Below are 22,669 nucleotides of genomic sequence, written 5' to 3'. Positions count from 1 at the left end.
GCATGCGTCTGTTCCACAACTGGCGGCAACTTTTGCTCGTCACTTGCCCGCTCTCCATAATATGTAGGCTCCTGTTCGGGAATTATCAACTCGGCAAGTACACCACGCTTTCAATTCCTATTATGGACTCTGGAACTGCGCTCTCAGCAACGCACAGGGCAAGATTCTCCTCGTCTGACCACCCCAGTCCCTTACCCTTTTTCCTCACTCTTACTGCCGAGTCATCAGTCCTAGTAACCACCTCAGCCATTGCCTGCACTTCTCAGAAGACGAGAAGGAGGGAGAAGATGGGAAATGTCCACGAGCGAAGGCTGCACAACACTCCTTTTTGCGTCCCACACTATTGATGGGACTTCAGTCAAAACTGCCCCAATGCCATTTGGAAGAGCTTTGGTAGAGCTGTAAGCACATGAAATTCAGATGTTTTCTGTACCGTTACTATAGAACGAAGCTCGCCCAAACGGCGCTTTGGACAAAAATCTCGACCAAATAATTTTGGTTTGGAAAAGAATCCTTCCCAAATTCTAAACTTTAGGACAAATGGTGGCGCGGTGGGGTTCAAAATTTCTTCCATCGGTCCGAACTTTAGTCCATCGGTCCAAACTTTAGTGGTTGGAACTTTAGGACAGAAATTTTGTTGGCGGTGGGGTCACCCTTAGCTCTGTTGTTTACAACAGAGCTATTTACATAAATAAAGATGTAAGGTATATGATAAGGTACACATTAAGTTAAACAAACGGCATACACCGATGCTGTAAGTAAAGAGACGTTAAATTAAAGGGAGATTTCACGATCAGTAGGGGAAACGGGAAAAAAGAACTGATTCCGTAGGTATGGGATATTAATGTTATTAACATTATCATCCGTTTTTTATCTTGGAAATGGCACACTGAAATAATGTGATTAACATTATCTCCAGTAACTGGGTATACAATATTAAGATTAAAAATGTCCTTCGCCACGCAGGCAGGCACGCCGCACAGGCGTCAGAGACGCAAGCAAAAATTGTACGTTGTTAGTGTAATTCGTCCGCAATCTGACAGTGCGCCCCAACTGTTGCTCCCATTTGTTTCCGTTTCAGCAGTTGAACAATTCCTACCGCCTCAACCAAAAGACACACAGGATGCCTAAGGAGAGTTTACCTTGCTAAGTGGCACAAGAGGTTAAAGCATCTCCATCGCAGAATCGCGCTTCACATCGTTCAACGCATACTCTGCGTTCCTACTGAGTAAGGCCTAGTGGAGTGCTCGACTCGCGTACATGTCGTTTATGGCAAGTTGAAGGGCCAACTCCACAACAGCCTTCCAACAAAGCGGCGAAATCCCGTATCATCGAGTCGAAACAGTGAGTTCCGAGTCTATGGCACAGTCACAACTTCATGGGTTGCGATGCTGTGTAGGACTTCCATTTGAGCCACGGCATGTCAGATCTCTATCGAACGCATTCGTTGCCGGCCCAGTCCAGCCACGTCACCCGCCGTACTTCAGACGAATCAAAGCGTCCAAGATTATCCGAGCCTAGCTTGCGGGCTGCCGTTCTAGATCAATCCATATTCGACCCTAATGATCCAGACGTCAAGCACGATATCATCCAGACCATAGTTCAATACTTACAAGACGAGGGTTACCATGGCTCATCCATGGTTGTTCAAGACGAGACCAATGTCAAAATCCGGAATGCAGCAAATAGGCGCAGTCAGATGAAGCGAATGAAGCGAGCTATCTTGGATGGCGATTGGCCTGAGGTCGAAAGATTACTCGCCCGCACGACGTTTAAGAACATGAAAGCATTTCGGTATGCGGTTTATCGACAGCAATTTCTGGAGTTGGTCGAGGCGCAAGACAGTCAAAAAGCATTCTCGTTGTTGCAACTGCGATTAAAAGAGCTTGAGGCGTACGCACACGCTGCGGATGAGTTTCGAGATCTTTGCTATTTGCTGACGTGCAAGTCCGTCGCTGAGGCTCCTTCTTTCCGGGATTGGGACGGTGTCGCTTCTTCACGTTCTGGTTTAGTGGAGCAATACTCGCGTCTTCTTGAGTTTGATGCATTCCAAAGGGAAGGAAGCATTCCGACAAGCAGAAGAAGCACACGTGGTGCGGTACGGAACGCAAAGGAAATACCACCTGGTCGACTAGTCCAGCTCATGCAGCAGGCTCTGGCTTTTCAAATAGGGTCATCACGACACATGCCAAAAGCTCCGCCTCGTATCGGCACAATCTTGGAGGATTTTGAAAGTGTTGTGATCCCGAATACTCGCCAACATAGTTTTGTGGGCCACTACGAGAACGTTAAGTGCGTTTCTTTTGTTGGCATTGAAGGATGCACATTGGCGAGCGGGTCTAGTGACAACACGATCCGAGTGTGGGAAACGTCAACGAGCCGATGCAAGGCTTTGCTGAAGGGACATCGATCGCGGATTTGGGACATAAGCGGGACAGCCAATGGGAAGTTGATGGCAAGCGGCAGTGGCGATGGAACGGTTCGTATTTGGGATACCTCTCAGCTGGTGGAAGCAAATACGAACACCCCATGGCCCGTGCGAAGCAGGTCCGAGTCTGCCGAAGATGGTCTCGGTCGTGTTGGTCATGTGAGGAATCCTATCTTAACAGGGCGCTTTTCTGGTATCGACCAAGTGTATTCAAATGGATCGCAGGGGAGTAGAAGGAATCAAGAACAACATCTTCGCGGCGATGCGGAATGCAAGGCCGTACTTTACGGGCACTCAAACGACGTCTACACCGTGCGATTTCATCCGACGGGGGACGCCGTGGCCAGCGGGGGGTACGATCGGTGTGTGCGTCTATACGATACCGCAACACAGCAGATTCTGAAAACGTTTAACGGACACAAGAGTTCTATCTCAAGCATTGCGTTCAATGCTCGGGGAAACATGATTATCACAGGAAGCAAGGACTCGACAATTAAGTTCTGGGACATTGTATCCGGTTTATGCGTGAAAACAATGAGCTCCCATCTAGGGGAGGTGACGTCAGTAGAGACGAACGAATCAGGAACCCTGCTGCTATCAAGTTCCAAGGACAACTCCAATCGGTTGTGGGATGTGCGGACGAACAAAGCTGTTCGACGTTTCAAGGGGCATCAAAACACGAGCAAAAATTTCATTCGGACTGGATTTGGGCCGTCGGAAAGTGTGGTGGTGGGTGGTTCGGAAGATGGTTTTGTTTACATTTGGGACGTTGAAACAACAGATGTGGTTGGCAAGCTGGGGCCGGCAGAGGGGCCCGTATACGAGGCGAGGTGGAACTCGAGGCAGAGCTTGTTAGCGAGCTGCAGTCATGACGGACTTGTTTCGTCTTGGTGTTACGACCAAGAGCCGGAAACAAATTGAGACAAAATGAGTCACCTGAGCATTTTGTGTACAAAAGTGGGTCTAGTATGATGTATGAGGCTGACGGCAGTGAAGGTATCCGTGGCATCGACGGTGTGCGGTACCGACGAACGACAAGCTCTGGGCCATGTGCAATGACAGTCACCTAGATAAGGCTAGGTGATAGAAAAATTGCAAAGATGGGTGAAAGCACAGGTGAAAGCAAAAGCGTGCATCACGAGTCAAGCCCGACAGCTGGGGACTGTTGGGGTGGGTGAGTGATTGGTTGCGGGGATGCATCCCCTAGTCGGACAGCCCAAGCAAACCTTGCGCGGAGAGTTTGGGTAGGGGATGTGTTACTGGATTGAGGGTTTTGGTTTGTTGGATGTGCTTTCGGAAAGCCCCAAGCGTTACGCTTCTGTAGAGCGATAGCCCTTTTCCGTCTCTGGGCCTCGGCGTAAGCTGCTTGCCAATCAAGGGCGCCCGTGCGGGTGACACGAAGGAGTGGGGGCGGGCACGGGGGGGAGCGGAGAAAGTCGCGACTGTAGAGGGAAAACCAGAGGATGGGGTCGCGCGTGTGGTGGCGGAGGGAGGAACGGTCGGGAAGGGCGAGATGGAGATGGTGGATGTCGGAAGCGTGCAGGAAGGAGAAGATGTGACGGATGATGTCGGCGGGGAGGTCCGGCAGGGTGAGCGATAGGGACGGCATGATGGGGTGGGCGGACCCGGCGTGGGGGACGGGAGAGATGACAAGGTTATGGACGAAGTTGGGTATAGGTAGAGGGGGATTAATAAAACTGTGTTAAGCAGGCTGTCTGGGTGCGTGCAGTTGAGGATATCTGGAAAGGGAGATGTTGTAAAACGGGTGGTTCTGCAAAGAGTCTTGTGTGGAAGGTGAGCGGGATCAGTACCCTTGGTATGGTAATCTTGAGGCATGGGCAGAGTGGGGGGGGGGAGTGGGGACGCGGAATGCAGATATGTCACAAATCGGGAAATGATAGTTTCTGTTTTTCCAAATGGCAAGGGCGCTGGCAACACTGTACAGCGGGCGAATTACAGCAGAAAAAATAGTTGCGGTGTGTTTTTCGGGGACCAAATGTCGCGACCTTAGTGGGCATCACAGCCGGCTGGGGCCGATGCGGGACTGTGGTTGGGCAACCACCTTCCACGGAAGCAGGTGGAGGGGCGCGGATTGGCCCGATGGAAGACGCGAAAAGCGACACTTACAAGCCCTCGCAGCACGACTCTTACGTCAGCGCAACCTCCTCAAACTGCCTCTCCGTACCCTCTTCCCCCCCCCCCCCCCCACCCCGCCAGCTCCCCGCCAGCTCCCCGCCCTTCCAGACTCGACTTACTGTACACATCTCCCCCTCTCACAGCCCCCTATAAATACCTCCTGCTACCCCCCCACCCGGCACTCTTTCACACCTTTTCGTCTACTTTTCGTCTGCGTTTGCTCATACCAAACGCCCCTCCCCTCGCCCACCCCGCCCTTCTACCCTTCCCAGCCGCCACCCCCGCTCCCTAACCGCCTCATTCCGTCCCCCGAGAGCGTGCACCCGCGCTCCCGCCATCTCCCGCCGTCCGTTCCCGCGCTTAATGACCGACAATTCCGCCCTTGCCGGGGTCTCTGCTCCGTTTGACCCGTTCGCCGATGCCGACGGCGATGATGCTGTCGTAACGAAAGGCATCGTCCACATCCGTCTGCAGCAACGCAACGGACGCAAGTCGCTCACCACCATCCAGGGTCTGGATGACAAGCTCGATCTCGCAAAGCTCACAAAGGCCTTCAAGAAGGAGTTCTGTTGCAACGGCTGCGTCGTCGATAACAAGGAACTTGGCAAGGTCATCCAGCTCCAGGGAGACCAGCGCGAAAAGGTTAAGTCCTTTCTCACTGAAGAGGATATCGCCGCTAGTAGAATGATCAAGGTTCATGGTATTTAGAATACATTTTGTTTCTACCTGCCGACACTTGTCACCCGTCTCCGTTACGAATACCTGCACCGATATTTGCTTGGGCGTACATACTTGACGCCCCCACTTGCTTCCTAGTCGCAGTCGTCGCGCAAGCGCTCAGCAAATCTTGGTACACAGATGTCAAGCCTAATACAAGGGGTAATAAATCTATACAGTATTCATTTCTCTCTTCTTGTGCGTCCAACCTCTGCGCAAACCCGCTCTACTACTGATCCTAACTCGATCTCTTCCAAATCTCCCGTTCCGTTGTCTACATTTTCCAGCACTACTTTCAGTTGGGCACAATCCTTCTTCATGTCCTTCGGCCCAACCACCACAACTGCCCGAGCCCCACCATGAATTGCCCGAGACACTACCTTGCCGAGCCCACTCCCGCTCAATCTCACTCCTGTACGCACCCCCTCTTTCCGAAGCTCCCTTGCCAGTCTCCGACATATTTGTCCGATCTCGCTCTCGCTTCTCCCCGCATCCTTTGCGTGTCCCACAATAGCCACTCCGCCCTCCACATCTCGTTCATAAGCCTCCACCGCTCCACTTTTTTCCCACAAACTCTCATCCTCCAGCCGATCAAGTCCAATCGCAAACCCCACTCCGCTCGCCCCAATCACGTCCATATACCTCCCTCCAGCGCACACTGCCTTCCCTGTCTCCCCATCAAACTCGAACGCCGTGCTCGTATAATAATCCAGTCCCCTCACCAATTTCTCGTCCACCTTAAACTCAATCCCTGCCTCCCGCAATAATGCTTGCAATTCCTCAAACCTTTCACGCTCTTCTACGGCCACAAAGTCAGGTAGTCTTGGCGCGCCCCGCAGTGCGTCTATATCCTCCGCAAGTTTTGAATCCAAAATCCGCATGCAGTTGCCCGCATCATACCGTTCCCTCGAAACCTTAGAGATAGCCCAGTACCTCTCTTTCAACCACTCACGCAACTCATCATTAAACCTCTGGCGATCCTTCTTTGTTCCCAAGGTATTCAGCCTTAATCTAACAGGCACTTTGGCATGCTCTCTCAAAAATCCCATGGCCAATTCGATCACCTCTGCATCTGTGGAGACGGCGGAATCGCGCACGGCTTCGACGCCCATCTGCCAAAATTGCCTCCACCTCTTCGCCTGCGGGCGCTCTCTGCGAAACATGGGCCCCGCATACCATACACGGGTGCCGTTAGCAGTAGCCCTTTTTGTCAAGCCTACGTTGGCCAAGGCCCGCATGACGCCCGCAGTACCCTCCGGGCGGAGCGCGACGGGCGGATCAGTGTTTGATACGGTATACATCTCGGAGGATACGACATCGCTGGTGGCGCCGAGAGCGCCGCCGAAGAGCTTGTGCGGCTCGAGAATCGGAGTCTCGATCTCGGAAAACGCGTAGCGGGAGGCATGCGAAGCGAAGGAGGAGATGAGCTGGCGACGGGAAGCTGCTAGCACGCCCAGAAGGTCGCGGCAGCCACGCACAGGGGCATTGGCTGGATGTATCGGTCGTGTTTTGGGAGTTGCAGGGAAGGATGTTAGAAAATGAGGTTTCTGTGGAGATGGGGGACGTGGCATGTTGTTCGCGCCTAGACTGACCCCGTAGAACACGGAAAGTCGCAGAACGCGGGAGTTCTAGGGGCTAATAGTGGGCGGTTCATTTTGCGGTTGTGCATGACTGCGCAGGTTAAATGGATGAGAAAATGCGCGGTGAGCGGACCGGGTAGGGTGCACGTTTGACGGGGTAACTTACACATTGAAAAACGGGACGGTACGATCTCAGACTGGCATGTTCGGGCAACGATTGCTGAGCGACCGTCGTTTGCTTCTGAGTAAAGATCAGAGGGAGGGAGGGGCAATTTCCCTCGTAGGCCTCGTTCTTGGTGGTTTTTTGTTCCGGTGGGTACTCATCAACGACTTATCTCAAAGAAGAAATGTGCTCTTCATGCTAAACGTGTCCACGTGTACACGCGGACAACACTAGTAACGGGACCGAACAGCAACATTCGGCGTTTCACAGATGCCAATAATGCTGGAACTCGATCCAGACATAGATTCATCGACAGCAACCTCCTGCTCGCATCGATCGCAATTACGTCACTTTGTCCACCTTTATCCGCCCTTCGCGCTTCATCTCAACTTCCCCACCCCTAACAGACCCTTCCCCGGTCTACCCGCTGGTCAAGTTCTGTCCAGAGCATAGATCGCGTTCGTCATGGCCTCAATTGGCACAGGATACGATCTCTCTTCGACTACCTTCTCCCCCGACGGGCGGGTCTTCCAAGTCGAGTATGCCGCGAAAGCAGTCGAAAACAGCGGTACCTGCGTAGGACTACGTTGCACTGACGGAGTCGTCCTCGCTGTCGAGAAGGCCGTCATCTCCAAGATGCTCGTGCAGGGCACGCTCCGCCGTTCGCACATCGTCGCCAGACACGCCACTCTCACCGTGTGCGGCCTCATCTCCGATGGACGTGTCATTGTTGACCACGCGCGCGCAGAAGCTGAGCAGTACAAGGACTTTTACGGCCGACCCATCCCCGGGCACGTCCTCGCCGATCGCATCGCCCATTTCGTCCACGTTTATACGCTGCATTGGCACGTGCGTCCATTCGGCTGCGCTGTCTTGCTGGGCGTTGCGGACGTGGATGGGCCCCAGCTCTATCTCATCGAGCCGAGTGGCTTGTCGTATCGCTACTACGCGTGCGCGTTCGGGAAGGCGAAGGCAGCCGCAAGGACAGAACTCGAGAAGTTGAAGCTCAATGGCAGCGACGGTAAGGCGCTCATATCTTGCGATGAGGGCGTGAAGGAGCTCGCTAAGATTTTGGTGAAGGTACATGATGAGAGCAAGGACAAGGATACTGAGCTCGAGATGATCACCGTTACGGATGGAAAAGACGGTGGTGCGAAGTTAGTGCCCCGGAAAGTTGTCGAAGAAGCCCACGCCGCCGCAAAGGCTTTCTTGGAGGCCGATGATATGGAGGATTAGAAGGCGCACCAGTGAAGCACCGAAAACTGCGTAAGAGCTGAGTCCAATCGCGTCGGGTTGTCCGTAATGAGGAATTGTTGCCGGGGGATGCGGCAGGGCGGCGCAAGTGCACTGTAGTCTCTTTAGGTTTAGCGTTGCTCCTTTTCGGTCGTCGTGTATAAACTTTTCCCTTGAGATATGCAAGGCAACTCAAGGTATGCCATTTTGAGAGAATGGAGCTAGGAGCTAATCAGCGTGTAGCCATGGGCATCATGTCGTTCCTATGTTGAGTCGCGTTTTGCCTCGCGAGAAAGTAGCACACTCTTATGTCAAAGGGCGTCACGCAGTGTCCGCGCCGCGTCCGTGATGCTCTTGCAGTCCATCGCTCCACATCTGGTATGGCACTTGAATTTGCAAGAACAAAAATCCATCAAAACCACTAATAAAATTAACACGTACTACGCCATTGTCTCGACCGCGCTCATGGCTTACCGGATGCTATCGCGGGACATTGGAAGATCTCACCCATCTCCGACAGCGCTCACCCATCTTTCCATTCCCTTTATTTGTATTTGATGCTGTCATCGTCAAATTCAATTCGCCTCCGACAACCTTCTGCCTCTTACAACTGTACCGTATTCAGAGTACATTTCCAATGTTTGATATCCCTCAGCACAAGCCTCAAACCGCGAATGTAGTCTTCCGCACCAAATCCCTTACGCCTTGAGTTCTGTCAACTACTCAACTGATCTCAGATGACCATGCAAAGGGAAATAGAACGGCAGGTACGGGGCACACGCAAGCGCTTCCTCCTTTTCGACAGGGCGGCTTCGCGTCCGGCACATCCCGTCACGTTGCCCTTCATTCATGATTCCCGCTATACCTCTAAACGCCTTCCGTTCTGGCAGAGCACTATTCGTATGATGTGTCTAGTTGTTTTCCCACTGGCGTACTTAGGAGTCACGCTGTCGACGCTGCGATTGCCATCATGGCAACGAGGCGGCAGGTGGGGCATGGGGAAAGGGAGCGATTTTATTCCCCTTCTCGACGCCGTGCCTTCCCCTGAAGGACTGCAGGGTTCTGCGATCAAGGGCATTGGCATCGTGGCTGCGTGCCGGAACAGGCAAGAGTTGTTGAAAGCTGTTTTGCCAAGTTGGCTTACAATTTCGGGAATTGCTGAAATTGTGCTGGTGGACTGGTCATCGTCTCCACCCTTGGCAGAGAGTATTGAGGCATGGGCAGATGATAAGAGACTCAAGACTATCAGGGTAACTGGAGAACCAAAGTGGGTTCTCACGAGGGCGTACAATCTGGCTGTGGCGGTCGCGAAGTCCGAATGGATTATCCGCCTGGACTGCGATTATCGAATTGAGAACGCCTTTCTCAACGCGCACTTTGGGAACACGGCAAATACGAGCGTTTATTACAATCCTGCAACGAGAAGATTTTGGAGCGGACATTGGCAGAATGCCCGCAATGATAATGAGATTCATCTGAATGGGGCTTTATTGGTGCGAAGAGGGGATTTCCTGGAGGTTGGAGGGTACGACGAGAGAATCCAAACATATGGTTGGGACGATGAGAATCTGTTCAACAGGCTTGAGGGAGTCGGGCTGAAGCGTTACAAGCTAGACTATAACCAGCTTGCACACACCTCCCATGGAGACGCGTTAAGAAGGCAAAACGGAATATTGCTGCCAGAAGTGAGTATAGATTATAACTCGTTACTGCTAGAACGATTACCACAGTGGCATGGGGCGGCGACAAGGGTGGTTGAGTTGGCTGGCATGGCTCCTGGTCGGCAAAACACACTCCAGGTATCGCGATATGAACGCATGTCAACTGGCAAGGGCTCACGAGTATATTTGAAGCTCAAAGCAGTTTCGCACCCTCCTTCAGCTGCGGACCTGGTGCTTTCACATGAAAAGTCATTTGCATTGAACTTAGCGCTTGGTCGTCGATTACACGATTCCTACGGTCTCTGTTGGGACCTGATGACGCGAATGGGGGCGGCACAACGCGAAATATTGCTACGAAACCTGATGAAACTACGGCCAGAAGCGAAGCAGGCCGACGAATTGCCGCGCATCATAGTGGTGCATGTAATGCACGGACTTGGTAACCGGTTGCGAGCGCTAGGCTCTGCGCTAGCATTCGCGCGGAAGACGGGGCGAGCGCCTGTCGTAGTGTGGGAAGCGGACCGGCATTGCGACGCGCGATTCGAAGACTTGTTTGAGACCAGGCTGACGAATGGAGAGCAGCTAGTGGTCGTGGACGGGATAGGTGTGTCGTGGCCGTTGCGGTCTGCCTCCAAATACGATGCGATGTGGTTGCGGTGGGCAAACTACAACTACATGCAAATGGAGGGCGGCGGGGCAGAAAAGGACGAGGTGATTGAAGGAAGCACGACTCGGAACATCTACTTCAAGGCAGCGTACGTGATGAAAGTACGGCCAGGAGGGCTGACTGGATGGGACTCGGCCAACCGGGAGCTGCGGCTACTCCGAGCCGTAGAGCCGGTGCGGGCATTGGTGGGTGAAGTGAGACAAAAGCTGGAACAGTCGATCGGGGTGCATGTGCGGCACCTCGATACGGGGCGGGACATTGCGCGGGTTAACGCGCGGACCGAATACGGAGCCGACGACCAGATGTTGATCGACTACTGGCGGGAAGCCAGCGGGCCCGCGGCATTCGTGGGTGGAGTGAAGGAGGCGCTGAGCGAGTTTGCGAGCAAACGGGAGACGGTGTCGATGGTGTTTGTGGCGGCGGACAGCGTGGAATGGGCGGAGGCGCTGGCCGAGCTGTTGCCGGGAGCGACGTGGGGGCTGGGGCGAGAAGCAGACGAGCGGCTGGGTTGCGCGGGGACAGGTGGAGGGGACGGACGGTCGGTAGGGTGCCTGCGAAGGGCGGTGGCGGACGTGCTTTGTCTGGCGGGGACGAGGATGGTGCTGGGATCGATGTGGAGCAGCTTCTCCGAGGCGGCGGGGCGTCTTGGGGGCGGGGAGCTGCGGCTGGCGGGGGTGGATTTCGGGGCGGGGGAAGATTTGGCAAGCGTGGCGAGGCGATATGGGCCGAAGGTTGCGGACGTTGTAGCGGGGGTGCGGCGGCGTAGGATGCGGAAGAGACGAGAGTGAAGTTGTTTAGATACGAAGGGCGTAACGGGAGGGTCAGCATGCCGACTCGTACAGTGTGTGTTCCGGCCGTACAGACAGCACCCACATGGACTTGAAAAGCCCAGATAATTGCCGATTCATCACTCACAGTTTCTCCCCTCCTGCGATGCTCCTTTTTAAATGCCCCCATTCAAATCTTCCCTTCCGCCTGCCCCCAGCTCCCATTTCTTGTCCCCCCCCTCCCCCACCCATCTTCTTGCGCTCCACGCCTCCCTTCCGCGATGGCACAGTCCGAGGCCGTGCGTGTCGTCGTGCAAGCGCGCCCGCTTCTCCCCTTCGAGACAGCGCACGGCGCCGCAGATACCTTGAGCCTGACGTCCACGCCGCCCGCCGTACACGTCTCGCGCCCGCTCTCGCCGGACCTCGTCTTCTCTTCGTTCGACGCCGTCTATGCGTCGCTCCCCAACGCACCGCCAGATGTCCTATACACCCGCCACGTCGCCCCCCTCGTCACCGGGCTGTTCGGAGGCGTCAACGCCACGGTCTTTGCGTACGGACAGACGTCGGCGGGGAAGAGCTACTGCATGCACCATCTCACCGACCGCGTCGCCCGCGCCATCTTCGAGACCAAGCGCGCCCGCGAGACAGCCGGGGGGGTCAATGTCACCGTCAGAGTCGGCTTCGTCGAGATCTACCGCGAGCGCATCCGTGACCTTGTCGACGGCACTCGCGCCCCGCTCGGCGTCGTCAACGTCCAGGTCAGAGAGCGAAGGAGGAAGGCCGGAAAGGGGGAACCAGCGCATGCCGTCTTTCTAGACGGTGCCAAGGAGAAGTGCGTCACGGAGGAGAACGACCTTATGGCCATCATTCACGAGGGCGCTCTGGTGAGACAGACGGCTGCCACGGGGATGAACGCCTCATCCAGCCGTTCGCATTCTATCATTACCATTACTATTCAGATGGAGCCAGTAGACGCCCTCAGCAACGCCACTGGCGCCTCGCATCAGCAGTGCTTGTCCGCCAAGCTCCATCTCGTAGACTTGGCGGGCTCGGAGCGCGCGAAGCGCACAGCCGTCACGGGGGAGAGGTTTGCGGAAGGTGTCGAGATTAACAAGGGGCTCTTTTCTCTCGCAAAAGTCATTTCGGCCCTCGCGGATAACGCGTCTAGGAAGGATTCCAGAAGCCCCAAACGACACGTGCCGTACCGCGATTCCAAGCTCACCAGGTTACTGCAGGATAGCCTCGGCGGGAACGCGAGGACTCTCTTAGTCGCTTGCGTGTCACCAGCCGATACGAGCCGTGAGGAGACCTTGGGCACCTTGCGATATGCGGAAACGGCTAAATGTATCAGGAATAAGCCAAAGGTTAATACAGAGGCTGACTCAGTGGAGATTAGCGATTTGAGAGCAAATCTTGCAAGGGCGAGAGCCGACATTGCTAATCTTGAGGCCGAAAACGAGAGGCTTCGCTCTTGTCTCGCATCGCAGAGGTCTGTTCAGGGAAGACCGAACCGGACACTGACTCCTCGATCACTGACTCCTCGATCACCTATGTCTTCCCGACAGACGAGTTCTCTCACGAGCTCTTGTGGTTCCACTCCCCCGCTCTTGCCTCATATGGATCCGCTCATTGTAACTCGAGACGATGAGCTGATCAGTGGACTTAAATACCGAATCACACAGCTTGAGGGCTTGCTGGACCGAGCGAATCTTTCAGTCAGTGACAGAGATGCTCTGTTGGGTCGCAGTGACGGCAAAGTCGCCAGTCGTTCGCCTCTCGGAAAATTGAAAAACGTGGGACTCGCTGCGCTCTCTCATGTAGATGCCAGCGACGCAAAGAGAAAGGTGGAAGCCAAGATCCGCAACGCCCACGGCCCAAGAAGACGGGCGAGAGCAGCGAAGATAGAACCTGGTAGTCTCAGGAGTCCGTCGACAGCCCGGAGACGGGAATACCCCACTCAAAAAGAAGCCCCCAAGAAAGGGCCTGTGAGGTTTGAACCGCAGACTGAAGTCAATGGAGTAATCGACTTTCGTTGCCAACCTCAAAGTGGTTTTTGTAACGGATTTGCAACGGAGAAGCGGTTACCGCGGAGAGCTACCACCCGCAGTTGTCGCGAAAAGCAGAACTGTATGGCAGGTGGCGATGACATTCTTGAAGAACTTGATGGCAAAACACTTCACTTTGAGGATGACCCTAACGAATCAAGTGTGATGAACGGGCTCTCAGCCGCTCGTCTTGATGAGATGCGCCGAACATTCGTGAACAGATTGCGTCAAGCGGAGGATGACAAAGCGTCGTTAGATAGTAAAGCGGCGCAACTATCTCGTCAGGTCGTTACTCTTCAGAAGAAGCATGAGAAAGAAATCGAGGACCTCAAGGCTAGTCATCACTCAAGACTAGCAGCTGTGAGAACCAAAATTAATGACGTGAAACGTCTCCAAGCGCAGAGCACTCGACTTACGAAGCTACGAGATGGCAGCGATGCAGCCAGAAAGAAGATGCAAGGAAAGCTGAAAGTAACTGAAAGGCAACGACACGAAATGGCTTCCAAGGTGGATGATGCTCAGGCACAGGCGGAATCAATGAAGCGGACACTAGTCAAAGAGAGAAAAGAGATGGCCAAAGCTGAACGATCTCTCCGAGCTGAACTGCGAAGAGCTGAGATGGGCAAAAGCCGATATGAGGCGGTTATCGGCAGACTTCGAATGGAAAACGCGGCGATGAAGAATAAGATGCGAGATGGAGGGCGGTACCACGTTCGACGTGTAAACTCAAGCATCAGTCAAAGATCGACTACTTCCGCAGCTACCTAAGACGTACTTGTGAACAACAACGGAGAATGTTTTTGAAACCAAACACGAAAACTCATTGCTTCTTCTTATTACCGGATGCCGCTATTGTACAGATTGTTGCGGCCGATAACATTTTTGATGAGACGTGCAGATTGTGCACAAAGAAACAAAGAAACTTGCGCACATTCGCCGCGATCACCGTACGTCGGAGGAGTGGGAAATGGCAGCATCCCCATTCCTCAGAAAGAGGGGGTCGCGGAGCAATCCATTAAAAGAATTGGCGGATGAGCGTCATGTCTCAGAGCGGTGCCATCTTGTTCAGAAGCGGCACAGTCTCTGAGACCTCTCTTTGCGTTCGATTCCTTCCGATTTTCCTGAGAGACGGCATTACAAACATGACAAACACAAAGATACCCACTAGCCAGAGAAACAAAGTCGGTAGGTCTGGCAGAAATCCCCAAAACCCTTTCGAAGTCCTCGGGTCCTCGGCGACTGCGCTTGCTGCATCTTGTCCTACTTCCGACAGGGGCACTTGCTCCTCGTACTCGAGGTTATACGAAAGCCAGCAGCTTCCTCTGAGAATAAAGTCATCATCAGGATAGCTCCACCCCTCGCAATGGACATCCCAGTTGTCGACCCTCACGCCGCGATGCAACGCTGTGACGCAATGCCACTTTGGCCGCGGGCGGTCGGGCGGCGAGGCCTCGTCTACGCCGGTGTTGTAGCAGTCTACGCGCACGGGGTGTAGTCCCTTCGCACGTGACGCGGCGCCCCCAACGCATTCGAGCTGCGGATGAGGATCGCCGCGTCGCGCCGTGGTATAGCCTCCGTCCGTGAACGTGAGCACTTGCAGCGACATGAGAGACTCGCGGTCCTCAACCGTAACTTTGGAAGTCAGCCCCTTGGTCACTTGTTTGCTCGGGCCCTCAGCGCACGACAGGGAGAGGAGGGTGGCGAGGAGGGCCAACGAACCAAGCGTTCGATCATGCCGCATCATGTTCAAGCTGCCAGAGTCGCGACTTTCGGCAATTGCGGAGAGGAGCACAGCTGAGATAATGGAGATGGGGGCTGCAATGTAGGGAGAAAAGGGAGACGGAGGTTGCCTTTGGGGCAGGTTGTCGCGGTCGCAGGGTTGCAGGTTTGTTTGTGAGGCTGGGGAAGGGGTGGAGATAAACCGTTGGTCGAGGCATCCAGGCATCTAATAAGGATGTCTGGACGAGATGGACAGAAGTCCATCAACGTAAGTGCTGCAAAATTTGACCAATTAAAAATGATCCTTTACACTAAAAACCAAATGGATCGCGACTTAGGGCCGTTCTATCCTACGTGTAGGATGATTTGTTCCCTGCCAGTTTTCATCACAGCACGTGGAGCGCCAGCCTTGTTGCTGCTGGAGTGGGCCGTCATCTATGAATCCACTGTTTTATATGACGCTCCTGTGGCCACTATGTAAGAAGAACTGGATGTACTGTACGATACTGTACACGTGTAGTGTACAAATGCTCTGCTTCTCGCTTCCGAGTGGCTGCAACACAAGCATGGCCCCCCTCTGCCACCCGCCTAGCGATCCGCTTTTATGACACGCGAGAGCCCTCTTGCTCGGAGATATTCCTCTTTTCCCTTCGAAGGGTAAAGTTTACTGTAACCAATACAGTAAACGGGGTAGACTCCTAGTGTCTACTAGAACGGGGTAGAACAGAAGTCGTTGGGCAACGAGATCGTTTTTTGCCTCGGAGACGATGAGAGCATGACATCGTCTTCTCCTGTTGTAGTCGGAGTGGATATACGGTAACGCCTTAGGTTAGTTTGTCCAAGGAATGCACCCGCCTGCACGATAACTTGTTATCTGCACACCATTCCTACGTAGTACTGTTGCAATAACACTCAAGCCACAAAAAAAATAATAATAACGAAATCTACTGAAAACATCTCAGGTACGCGCATCCGGAAACCACTTTGTACTTACAACCGAACCGTAACCCCGAAGAGAAGTCGTTCGTGCCTGGCCATATGAAGCGTTTTGCGCTGACACCGCTGTGCCTCCTCCACAGCACCATCCTATCGATACAACCGTAGAACCTGGGGGCAGCTTGCGTTCTTGTCTCATCTTATTGTACAAATGCTTTTTATTCGCTTAAGCAGGCGGTCCAACTATGAAGTCGACAAAAAACGGTTCTCTGTGCTAAAGGCATTCGTTCGGCACCTGTACGGCAGTTGTTTCCCAAACAACCACAAGCTAAAGTTGTAGGTCACTGTGTGACGACGGTAACTCACGAAACCCCACACATCAACAACAGGCGGCGGCAGCTGCTCCATGCTCCATTTTCCCCCATTGCTAGTTGCTCAACTTAGACCATTAACTGACAAAAAAAGGCCTCTATCTACGAACGTATGACCTGCATCTACAATAATACAATTTGCTGCGTTATGCGCTCATGTCGTTGATGCGTTGTGTTCTACATTTGAACCTCATTTAACCCTCGCAGAAACACATAATCATTTGTGAAAGCCGCAAGTCTTCTGGAAAACCCTGGCCTTTCTCTAGCTTCTGCAAAGGCCTGCACGAGCGACTGAACCTGTTCTGCGTTCACGCCCCCCAAGTCTTTAATAACTTCAGGAAGCATGTGCGAAAAGAATCCTTCCATATCAAATTTCACCACTCCCCATATTACTTCAACAGCTTCCTCTGTCAGACTCTCTCTTCGCGCGTCACCTCCAGCTCCCATGACTCGCATACATTCCGTTACTACCGCTTTGGCTGCCCCGTTTTCGCGAAATGCTGCACTCCGTGAATACAACTTTCTTGAGCTGTCTAAACTTTGCAGCCCGAGCAACGCAGTCCGACATATGGTGAGGTCTACGCTTTCAAGTCCCTTCATTACTCCTTGCAGAGCAAATATGTACAACCGCTGTAAAGGTTGATTGGCTGTTATGCTGGCGGGTGAGGATGACTGTTTGTGGACAGCATCCGAGGGCCAGAAATCGTTCCAATGCTGCTTTAGGGCCTCAATCAGGACTTCAACCGCTGCTACACAAACGTTCTGCTCTCCTCCTTGTTCCAAAGTTCTTTTTGCTAATTGGATCCCTGGTTCCGGAGAGAGACCAGACCCGATAGAAAGTTGTTCACGTATGAGTCGCAGCGCTGCGTGTGCAAGTCGGGTAGACCTCTGCGCTGATGCAAATTCAACAATTTCTCCGATCGTATTGGCAGCGAGGTCAGGCGCATCTGTCGCAATTTGACGGGAACACGCTGCAAGAATACTTTCAATTGCTCCCAACATCCCACCCATAACACCACAAGCTAGACTTCGGGTGTCATCGTCAAGTCCGCTCTGAGCGTTCGAGATTTGGGTCTTCAGGCCAACCAGCGCGCTCACACAGTACCGCGTTGTGTCTTTCCCAACAGATCTCCAAAATGCATCTTTCGCATTTCCATAAACACCATCCATACTCAAGGCCATCGTCTTGAATAATCCCCCTCCCCGAGCGATGGCAAGCATAATTTCCCATTGGTTTAGGTTCGATGCACTCACCGCCGACGATGCCTTCTCAAAGTCTCGAAAGACTGTTACGCAAAGTCGCTGCAAGCCGGATTCACGGACACTCCATTCCTGTGGACTCCATTTCAGCGGAAGATTTGTGTTCGGGTCACGTCCGGGAACAAGTGCCCATCGAGCCATTGCTGCTGAGCCTAGTGCCGCAACGGTGTAGGATGAAGTGGTGGCAATCATGCCGGCGTCGATAGGGGGGCTGCTGTGATACAAAATTTTGCGAGCGTGACAGTCAAGTGAAAGAGTTAGAAGTAGTGCCGAACAGATGAGCATGTCCGGGCACTCAGTCGACGAAAGAATTCCTTTTGCAAGTGGAATCAGAAAGGCACCACTTTGTTGAACAACTGCAGGTGGGGCTATAGTTAGCGTTTTCGTTAGAGATGCAGTGGTTTGAAGCAACAGTGATGTGAGTTTGGCTTCTCGCTTCTCTACAGAAGCTTTCAGCAATTCAGGGACCATTTGGAGAAGCGGTTGCAGTTGCTGTGAGTTATTGGGGAACAATGGGATTATACTGTACGCGATGTTTGTGACTGTGCAAAGATCTTGTACTTCAAAGGGGGTGTATATCTTGCTTTGGACAAACTTGTGACCCAACGTTTGCAGGGCGTTGCAAACCATCTCATAAACCTGACTACCGACCTTCTCCGGGTGCATGTTAGCACATGTAACCAATGTCTCGATACACTTTCTCGTGTACTCTGCTCTGCTGCAGGGCATTTCGAGATCGTCCTCGTCGTCTTCGTCAGGTTCTGCGTTTGCGCGTTTTGAGGAAGCCAGAAGCACCGCGGACATCGTCGTAGGATCTCTCGCGACATCCGCCATGACAGAAGCCTCCTCATCCCATCGATATATATTCCGCAGCGTCTGCATGTCACGGGGTCTGGCCTGTTGCGGCCACGTAAACTCTTCTTCAGCTCCGTCCAAAGCCTGCAGAACTGGCCCATTCGTAGAAAACATGCATCGCTTTGCGCACAAATCAGCCACACTCGTGTAGACTGAATTCAAAAGGTCGTTCGAATGAACCTCAGCATCCTGAATCGCGTCAAAAATACCAAGCCACGCATTCATCGCACAGACAAAGTCGCGCGGAAAGTCCTTTGCCCATCGCAAAGACACGCCCATCAAGCCATTAAGTAGCCTCTTGACGACATCAAAATTCGTCCTCATTGCAATAACACGGCGGGCCACAGCCTCTCCGTACGCCGTGAGCTTCCTCCGATACAAAGAAACGTCCTCCCCTTGCCCCAGCGCGACCTCCCCAATCGCGACGGCGTCCAACAAATTGGAAACATGATTCAACGAGGAGTCCCAGTCAATTGCAAGCTTGACATCTCCCTCGCTATACAAATCGGCCAAGACCGCGACGATCTCTCCTCCCATGCGATCGCTCCTCCCTTCCACAGATCTCTGCAACACCCCGAGTAAATGCTTGACGCAGCCCGGCTGCACCCTGACCAGGCTGCCCACGGCACGCACGGCGCCAATGGCAACGGCCTTCGGCAGTCGCGGCCCGCTGATGCGTATACCCATGGCGAGGGCGTCCGCAAACGACTCTGCCAGGGCCGCGAGGCGCTTGCGCAGTGTGGCACGGTCGTCGGATGGAAAGTCCTTTCGCGACGTATCGATGGCAGTCTCGATGACTCCCGATGCCAAGGCTACGCCAGCCAGAATCTTGCCGATGGCGACCTCCGTGTGGCCGTTCTGGTCGATGAGGGCAAGCACCGAGCGCGGGAAGGCCTCCTCGGGATCGCAGACCCACTCGCGGATGCCGAGCTGGACGGAGACTAAGACGGCCTTGTTGAGGACGTGATTGGGCACGGTGTGGATGTCTGGTCTGGCGGCGGTGTACACGGTGCGTGTATAGGCGGAGACGACAAAGTCGACGCAGACCTGGAGCACGTGGGAGCGGGCTTGTGGTGGGGTGGCTTTGTTGCCCGAGCGGGCGCTGAACTCGAGGGCGTGCAGGGCATAGTGCAGAAGGAGGGCGTCCGGGGCGGGGGAGGTGACGTCCTTGAAGGGCTCGATGTGGACGACGGCGGCGGCGGGGAGGGCCGGGTCGCGCAGGGCGGAGACGAGGCGGGAGTGGGCGTCGGCGCGCTGCGAGGGAGGGAGGGCGCCCGTGTAGAACGCCCGGATGAGGGGAGCGAGAGACTGCATCGCGAGTTCGCGAACAGTCGGTGTGGGGAGAAGGGGTGGGTAGGTGAGGAGAAACGGACTCTGACAGTAAGAATCTTCGGCGGGGAGCGCGATGGTCTCACACCAAGGGGCAGTGGATTGGAGGCTTGAAAGAGAAGAGCGGGCGCGGCTTCTCATACAGTACGTTGATTCTGTTGCTGCGATCGGCAGTACTGTAGTATTCGCTACAGTACACTTGTCCTCGGAGAGACACGGTTGACACTGTAATGACTCGACTAATGATACGGGGCCACAGCGATGTAGAGTTATTCGTTGCCGACACTCCTACTGTACTCTTGCTCAGGCCTTGCTGGTTTACCTTCGCTTACAGTACACCTACAAAGAACAGCCGACCAGTACACCGTTGTACCTTCACGAATCAGCATCCGTGGCACACACTCTCGAGCTCAACATTCAATACCAGGTCTGCCACAACTAGGAAATCGTATGGTGCTGTGCGCTCTCTGTCCTACATTTTTAACTTCAACGCCCAAAACAGCAGCTACATCATGCCATTGCCGACTCGATAGAAGCCACGCCCTCCATCCAAAATACAATACGTACACTCTCCACGCTTCCGAATACACAAACATCTCCACCACGTCCCCTTTAATTAGCAGTTGACAATTTGTGGTCCTGGGAGTGCACCTCATTTGACACGTCTGTCGCATCAAAAATTTCCCCATCAAGAGCGTCAAGGGTGCCCGCTGGGAACAGCCGCGGTGCCATCCGCGATCGAATAAACATCAGCGTCGCGATAACTGCAGGAAAGAACATGCTCGTCTTCTTGTTCAGTTTCAGCGCCCATAAGCTTGCCAAGCATCCTAATTGTAGCAGCGTGAACGCATGAACTTGTCGTGCTGGTACTCCGCTTTTCCGCATTGGAGAGTCTTCTGGGTACAGCGTGGGGTCCATCCCCATGTAAGGGATGCGCGAGAGGAAGTCGTTGCCATTCATCATGTTGCGCCCCAGGAACAAAAATAATCCGCTTATTACTGCCATGGGAATCCGTTTCACAATCGGTAGCAGGAAAAGAGACCCCAGAATGCCCGCGTGGATGAGGAATGCAGTCAGCCGGTTCTCCTGTACCGATACGATTGTTTCCTTTCCGTTTTGCGACTCTACTTGTGCCAATGCCTGAACATGCGCTAGCGACTGCACTGTTCCTGCACACATCAGCGGTAGTCCAAATATTGAGCACACAAACGTGCATATTGCCAGTACAAGCATGTCCAGATGATATCCAGGCCCCTTTTGCAAACGGTGTAATGGTGAGTTGACTACTCGTACCGATATGTTTTGATCAAGGAAAAATAGACATGTAAGCAGTAAAGCAGGCACTATGGCTGCTAATCGCACCGGGACCGGTGTCGCCAGCAAGGGAACGAGAAGGCTGCGGCCACCTGCTAAAGTGAAATTAGTTGGGATGGAGAGTCTCTCTAGCCCGACTTTAGCGACAGCCGGGATAGCCGCGACGGCGCTCATGATGGCAATAGCAAGCACGGGTCCAAAATCTGCTAAAACAGTTCGCGCACGCTTGACAAGATAGCGAGAAGAGCGGAGGCCTGTGAGAAACCGTCCGAGGGCAAAGGTACCGAGGGCGAGGGAGAGAGCGGTGAAGGGGTTGGTCTTGTCGGCGCCGACTACGAAAAAGGCACCGATGAGTGCGCGGCCAGCCTCGTAAATAAAATTGGTGGCTATGAGCGAATTGAAAACGTCATCGGTGAAGCGAGTGCAATATTTGATGAGATCACTGAAATTGGTGATAGAGGCGACAAAGAGGATGAGAGAAGCCCAGACGCCAACCCACGCGTATGTGCTCAGAAACGGTACTGCGGCTACCTGACAGAAGCCGTAGAGTGCGCAGGTGAAGGCCAAAGTGAGGCCAGTCGGGGCGATAAAAGTTAGCGGTTGGCCCGACATGACAGCGTACAGCATGCCAGTAGCACCTGACGAGAGCAAAAACTCGACGACACCCATAGAACCAGCCGTCAGGACAGAGGTGATACCGCCAAAAGCGACGACAGGCGCGAGGCAAGCAAAATAGAGATACAAGACGGCCGGGATAGACTTGAGGCGAAGGCCATCGGTCCAGTCGCGCAAATAGAGCGGGGCGCGACGGCGGACGTCATCGCCAAGGCCCTTAAACCAGAAACGCGGAGCAAGACGGGCGGGTGAGCCCGGCGGCCCTAGCGGCCAGTCGTCGGGGGTTGGGGCGGCCGGGCACGGGGGCGGGGCGCAGGCGCGGACGAGCGGACGGCGGGGAAGGGCGTCGGTACGCAGACACGGCCGGCGACGCAGCGGGAGACGGGAGTGGCGGGCGGACAGGGAGAGACCCGGGGAGACGGGGAGAGGGAGGGAAGGGATGAAGACGGTGAAGGGCATGATGATGGTGGGTTGGACAACTGGTGAGATGACGGTTGGGAGAGGGGCGGCGGATTGCGGAGGATGAGAATTTATGGTGCGGTAAATGGGTGCGTTGTGGAGAGCGCCCTCAGAAAAGAGAGGTGGATCTGGCGGGGCACGGTGCCGGTTGGTCAGTCGGCAGCGCCAAATTGCAAATTTTTTGGACGTCTTGTGAATGGGAAATGGACCGCATGCTGACGCAGACATGGAGAGAAATGCCGACGGGAGGGGGGCACTTTTCGACACGTGGCCAGTTTTTCACGTTGAACACGCGTGCTTATACATACACGTGTGAAACTTTTATGGGGCGGAAGACCAGTGATCACAACGACAGAGTCCTATGTAAGGTGTCGCAGCACTGTAAAGTGCGGATCGTGGCTTGAGATCAACAAG

General features: G+C 53.9%; 12 protein-coding genes; 5 read left to right on the top strand and 7 right to left on the bottom strand.

The window, feature by feature from the left end:
• Positions 1-3,490: 3,490 nt before the first annotated feature.
• CHC_T00005702001 (hypothetical protein) lies at positions 3,491-3,628 on the bottom strand. The gene has a single exon (XM_005717368.1). The coding sequence runs from the start codon at positions 3,626-3,628 to the stop codon at positions 3,491-3,493; it is 138 nt and encodes a 45-aa protein (XP_005717425.1).
• A 3-nt stretch (positions 3,629-3,631) lies between these two features.
• CHC_T00005701001 (hypothetical protein) lies at positions 3,632-4,264 on the bottom strand. Its single transcript, XM_005717367.1, has one exon. It carries the CDS (start codon positions 4,262-4,264, stop codon positions 3,632-3,634), a length of 633 nt encoding a protein of 210 aa, XP_005717424.1.
• Positions 4,265-4,785: 521 nt separating this feature from the next.
• On the bottom strand, positions 4,786-4,902 carry CHC_T00005700001 (hypothetical protein). Its single transcript, XM_005717366.1, has one exon. It carries the CDS (start codon positions 4,900-4,902, stop codon positions 4,786-4,788), a length of 117 nt encoding a protein of 38 aa, XP_005717423.1.
• Positions 4,903-4,927: 25 nt separating this feature from the next.
• On the top strand, positions 4,928-5,464 carry CHC_T00008969001 (Translation initiation factor eIF1). XM_005717365.1 is given in 2 exon segments: positions 4,928-5,272; positions 5,273-5,464. The coding sequence occupies 1 exon segment, from the start codon at positions 4,928-4,930 to the stop codon at positions 5,270-5,272; it is 345 nt and encodes a 114-aa protein (XP_005717422.1). The 3' UTR covers positions 5,273-5,464.
• Positions 5,465-7,489: 2,025 nt separating this feature from the next.
• On the top strand, positions 7,490-8,462 carry CHC_T00005699001 (hypothetical protein). XM_005717364.1 is given in 2 exon segments: positions 7,490-8,260; positions 8,261-8,462. The coding sequence occupies 1 exon segment, from the start codon at positions 7,490-7,492 to the stop codon at positions 8,258-8,260; it is 771 nt and encodes a 256-aa protein (XP_005717421.1). The 3' UTR covers positions 8,261-8,462.
• Positions 8,463-8,814: 352 nt separating this feature from the next.
• Positions 8,815-12,064, top strand: CHC_T00005698001 (hypothetical protein). Its single transcript, XM_005717363.1, has 4 exons — positions 8,815-8,874; positions 8,995-11,259; positions 11,405-11,914; positions 12,026-12,064. Exons 1-4 carry the CDS (start codon positions 8,815-8,817, stop codon positions 12,062-12,064), a joined length of 2,874 nt encoding a protein of 957 aa, XP_005717420.1.
• Positions 12,065-12,260: 196 nt separating this feature from the next.
• CHC_T00008720001 (Kinesin-like protein) lies at positions 12,261-14,165 on the top strand. Its single transcript, XM_005717362.1, has one exon. It carries the CDS (start codon positions 12,261-12,263, stop codon positions 14,163-14,165), a length of 1,905 nt encoding a protein of 634 aa, XP_005717419.1.
• A 26-nt stretch (positions 14,166-14,191) lies between these two features.
• CHC_T00005697001 (hypothetical protein) lies at positions 14,192-14,416 on the top strand. The gene has a single exon (XM_005717361.1). The coding sequence runs from the start codon at positions 14,192-14,194 to the stop codon at positions 14,414-14,416; it is 225 nt and encodes a 74-aa protein (XP_005717418.1).
• Positions 14,417-14,442: 26 nt separating this feature from the next.
• Positions 14,443-15,342, bottom strand: CHC_T00005696001 (hypothetical protein). Its single transcript, XM_005717360.1, has one exon. The coding sequence runs from the start codon at positions 15,340-15,342 to the stop codon at positions 14,443-14,445; it is 900 nt and encodes a 299-aa protein (XP_005717417.1).
• Positions 15,343-16,600: 1,258 nt separating this feature from the next.
• On the bottom strand, positions 16,601-17,425 carry CHC_T00005695001 (hypothetical protein). The gene has a single exon (XM_005717359.1). It carries the CDS (start codon positions 17,423-17,425, stop codon positions 16,601-16,603), a length of 825 nt encoding a protein of 274 aa, XP_005717416.1.
• A 2,852-nt stretch (positions 17,426-20,277) lies between these two features.
• Positions 20,278-20,463, bottom strand: CHC_T00005694001 (hypothetical protein). Its single transcript, XM_005717358.1, has one exon. The coding sequence runs from the start codon at positions 20,461-20,463 to the stop codon at positions 20,278-20,280; it is 186 nt and encodes a 61-aa protein (XP_005717415.1).
• Positions 20,464-20,479: 16 nt separating this feature from the next.
• On the bottom strand, positions 20,480-22,483 carry CHC_T00008507001 (probable anion transporter). Its single transcript, XM_005717357.1, has one exon. The coding sequence runs from the start codon at positions 22,481-22,483 to the stop codon at positions 20,480-20,482; it is 2,004 nt and encodes a 667-aa protein (XP_005717414.1).
• Between the last annotated feature and the right edge of the window lie 186 nt (positions 22,484-22,669).

This window comes from Chondrus crispus, genomic scaffold (assembly GCF_000350225.1).
Source record: "Chondrus crispus Stackhouse genomic scaffold, scaffold_309, whole genome shotgun sequence".
Taxonomy (NCBI): domain Eukaryota; phylum Rhodophyta; class Florideophyceae; order Gigartinales; family Gigartinaceae; genus Chondrus; species Chondrus crispus.
Note: the sequence above shows the minus strand (reverse complement) of the source record. Positions and strands in the feature narration are given on the sequence as shown.